General features: G+C 39.2%; 1 protein-coding gene across 1 annotated transcript; it reads right to left on the reverse strand.

The window, feature by feature from the left end:
• Positions 1-1389: 1389 nt before the first annotated feature.
• Positions 1390-2773, reverse strand: LOC148122837 (olfactory receptor 1165-like). Its single transcript, XM_087896585.1, has 2 exons — positions 1873-2773; positions 1390-1490 (listed from the first exon to the last, which is right to left on the reverse strand). Exons 1-2 carry the CDS (start codon positions 2771-2773, stop codon positions 1390-1392), a joined length of 1002 nt encoding a protein of 333 aa, XP_087752711.1.
• Positions 2774-4516: the final 1743 nt, after the last annotated feature.

Genomic DNA, 4516 nt, shown 5'->3' on the forward strand with positions numbered 1-4516 from the left:
TTTATAGGAATATAAATATAAATAAAGGAAGAGAGAAAATTAATTCAGGCTATGTATTTTATTCAAAAATTTAGAGAGAAAAAAAGCAATCTTCTGGCTGATGTCTTATTCAGAGTAGGATATTGCACCAGTGCCAAGAAGCTCACAGAGAATAGTTTGTGAACTTTGTACTGAGAAAGGATCAGGTCAGCAAATAACACATTGCTATTAAAGAATCAGCAGTAGCTCAAGAGTGTGACAAAGACAATGACAAGGAAGTAGCCTCCTGAAGACTATAGAAAACATGATTATAGATTGCCACAAGTAGCTATAGTCCAACTCCTGCCAACATGGATGCACATACTAGCAGGGTCCAGAAAGACGGTCCACTGGTCAAGAATGCACGCTGTTCCTACAGAGGATATGAGCTCATGTATCAACTCCTACAAAGGGCAACCCACAAATGACTGTAATTCCAGTTCCAAAGGATCCAAGACTGTTTCTGACTTTCATGGGCACTGCACTCAGCTTCATAAGACCACACTCCAACATATACATAATAATTAAAGGTAAATTTCTTTAATAAGATACGTACAAGGATTAAATGACTGAAGCACGCAGGACTGACAAGAGAAAACAAAGAAAGAATCCAGCTATAATTCAGATAAACAGATAGTTAAAGGTCATAGAAAAGTAAATGATGTTTCAAATAATAATGTAAATACTGCTTTGAACAAAATCTTTAAAATTTTATCTACCCTTTGTATGTTCTGTACATTAAAATTTTATATGCATAAGTTTCAGATGTGTATATAAAAGCAAATTATGTAATCTCAGAACCAGCAGTTAGAAACTGTGATTGCTAAAAAGTTATAAACATTATAATTTCCAAAGAGTTTTTCTTCCTTACTGATGGAAGGCAAGACAATTGATTCTAAAAGTGCTCAAATGAAGTTTAAAGAATGTGCATAATATAATATGCCTTCTTATTGCTTGCTGGAAAAGCAAACAAAGGGAATTATGATTCATATGTACTCATATATAAATATAAAGGTCCTCCTGCACAAATGTTAACATGCATACAAGGGGGAATTATAAAGGGCAGAAAAAGGGAAGAAATAGGTGTGACTTAAGAAAGAGAAAGGAAAAGAAAGAATGAAAAAAGAGAAATACAAAATAAAATAAAATTTATATATCATTATAGAATCATGATTTAGCTCTCTCCATTCTAAGATTAAAAAACATAATTTATATTCTCTATAAAGCCATTTATTGTGAAACACGTAACTGTTAAAAACACACATTTTCCCCAGTTTCTCAGAATTTTTTTGTTTCATTACATGAATAATATGAAATCAATGAATAAAAATATTAGTAAAAAATTATTTAGGTGTGTGTGCGTGTGTGTGGCTATGAGGGAGAAAGGATGTTTTCATGAACTAACTTCCTCACAGTCTCCTTTACATCTTTATTTCTTAGACTGTAAATAACAGGATTGAGCATAGGGATGACTGTAGTATGAGTGCTGGCTTGTTGGGGTTTCTGTCCTTCCTGGTACCCCAACAGCCAGCAAGCAACAAAGAAAATCACACACAGGACTCCATAAGGTTATAAACTGATTGGCTCATTAGGTCAGGCTTCTTGTTAACTCTTATAACTTATATTAACCCATTATTCTCATCTATGTTAGCCATAATGGCTCAGTACCTTTTCCAGCGGGGGCAGCTTACATGTTGCTTCTTCAGTGGTCTGCGCAGGAGTGGCTGAGAGAGAGCTTCTGCTTCCAGAATACTCCCAGTCTCTTTGCTCCACCCCTACTTCCTGTCTGGCTTTCCCGCCTATACTGCCTGCCTGGCCAATCAGCGTTTTATTAAAATATGATTGACAGAATACAGATAATTCTCCCGCACCAGATGACCATGCTATAAAACACAATGACTATCTTGACAAGAAGCAGTGAGCTCTTGGACTTGAGCACACAGTGAAGAAGGAGAATGATTCCGTGGCAGAAGGAGATAGCAGTCAGGTGGGGTGCACAGGTAGACAAGGGTTTTTGGAGTGCTCCTTTAGTAGGAATCTTGATGACAGTGACAAAAATAACAATATAGGAGACAAAGATGATCAAGAGACTACAAATCTCATTCAACATACAAACTAATAAGCATGCCAGCTGGCTGAAGGAAGAATCAAAACAGGCGGCTGAGAGGATGGCAGAGTACTCACAACAAAAGTGGTTAATGATGGTAGATCTACAGTAAGATAGTGCCAGAAGAAAATATGTGAGTTCGAGGGCACAGAGCCCACCCCAGAGGTAAATTATGCTTACAAGGAAAGTACAGAGCCTATGAGACATGGCCACAGTATAGAGCAGAGGGTTACAAATGGCTACAAAGCGATCGTAGGCCATCACTGCTAACATGAAAGTTTGGGCAACCACACAAGCACAGCCAAAGTAAAACTGGACTATGCATCCTTTGATGGACATAGATCTGTCTGTTGTTATCAAAAGGTCTAAGAGTTTGGGCGCAATCACTGTGGTGTAACAAAGATCAATGAAGGATAAATGACTGAGGAAAAGGTACATGGGAGTGTGGAGTTTGGCATTGATCCTGATAACCAAAATCATACCCAGCTTTTCCAAAACAGTGATAGTGTATATGATCAAAAACACCAGGAACAAAGGCACTTGTAAGTTCGGATACTCTGAGTATCCCAAGAAGACAAATAAGACTCCAGTACTCTGGTTTCTTGAGTGATGCATTTGGATCCTATTGGAGAAAATCAGAAAATTCATTCCAGGCAGCAGGATACAGTGGAAGATGTTTAAAGTATGAAGGGAGAGAGAAGAATATACCTTAATTCATGCTATAGCATACACCAACTTGTATTTGAAAAGAACATAGTGTGACTTTGAATCACAGTTTTTTTATACACATAGGTTTCTTATATCAGTCGGAAATAAACATTACCTCATTTAATATACACCAAGAAGTCATGAACACCTCTGTGTAAACACTTTAATGTTATCACTCAGGGATAGTCAACACTCCAAACTGGATATAAATCCCATTTCACCATCTAAGTTTTAGGACACCATCTCTGATAGTTCTGTTACTGGAGTAGAGCTTGTAAACAAGACTCTTACTATACAGATGTGTGCAATGGCTTTAGATTGCCAAATAACTCTTATTAAATAATGGTTGGTATTTTTTAATTAATTAATTTATTTATTTATAAAAATTTCTACTTCCTCCCCTCCTCCCAATAACCTCCCATTACCTCCACTCTCTCTCCTCCTCCCTCTCCAGTCCTAAGAGCAGTCAGGGTTTCCTGCCCTGTGGGAAGTTCAAGTTCCTCACCCTCCCTCCAGGTCTAGGAAGGTGAGCATCCAAACAGACTAGGATCCCAAAAAGCCAATACAAGCAGAAGAAACAAGACCCAGTGCCATTGTTAATGGCTTCTATGTCAGCCCCCATGTCAGCCACATTCAGAGAATCCGGTTTGATCACATGCTCATTCAGTCTCAGTCCAGCTGGCCTTGGTGAGCTCTCATTAGGTCAGTCCCCTTATGTCAGTGGGTTAACACACCCCTGGTGGTCCTGACTTCCTTGTTCATGTTCTCCCTCCTTCTGCTCCTCATTTGGACCTTGGGGGCTCAGTCCAGTGCTCCAATGTGGGTCTCCGTCTCGATCTCCATCCATCAACGGATGAAGGTTCCCTCTGATCCTGCCTTCCTTGCTCACGTTCTCCCTCCTTCTGCTTCTCATTTGGACCTAGGGAGTTAAGTCCAGTGTTCCAATGTGTGTCTCTGTCTCTATCTCCATCCATCTCCAGATGAAGGTTCTATGGTGATATGCAAAATATTCATCAATATGGTTACGTGCCAAAGCCAGTTCAGGCACCTTCTCCTCTGCTTCCCAGGGAACAATATGGGGACCTTTCCTTATGCCTGGGAACCCCTCCAGAATCAAGTCTCTTGCAAACCCTTAAATGGCTCCCTTAGTTGAGATATATACCTCCCTGCTCCCATATCTATCCTTCCTCCCTCCCCCCATCCCATTCCCCCAAATCATCCCCAAACCTCCCCCTCTCCCTTCTCTCTAACCATCTCCCGTTACTTTCACCCCCCCAACCCCCCACCCCCTGTGCACCCAAGTTTGCCTGGCAATTTTGTTTACTTCCAATATCCAGGAGGATAACTATATGATTTTCTTGAGGTTCACCTTCTTATTTAGCTTCTCTAGGATCACGAATTATAGGCTCAAATACCTTTAATTATGGCAAGAATCCACTTATGAGTGAGTATATACCACATTCCTCTTTTTGGGTCTGGGTTACCTCACATATCTATTACCATGCACAAAACTCAAGTCCAAATGGTTGGTATTTTTATGAAAAAATTTAAACATTGTCTTATTAAATTGTATGGTGTTTGAGTTTTAGTGTCTATTTCTGTTTTTGTCTTCCTGTTTCTATATTCTAAGATATAAAATGCCTCTATTAGTAGTTATGAACATTAAACTATTGACTAAAAGAA

The sequence above is a fragment of the Myodes glareolus genome, chromosome 2 (assembly GCF_982192425.1).
Source record: "Myodes glareolus chromosome 2, mMyoGla1.1, whole genome shotgun sequence".
NCBI classification, from domain to species: domain Eukaryota; kingdom Metazoa; phylum Chordata; class Mammalia; order Rodentia; family Cricetidae; genus Myodes; species Myodes glareolus.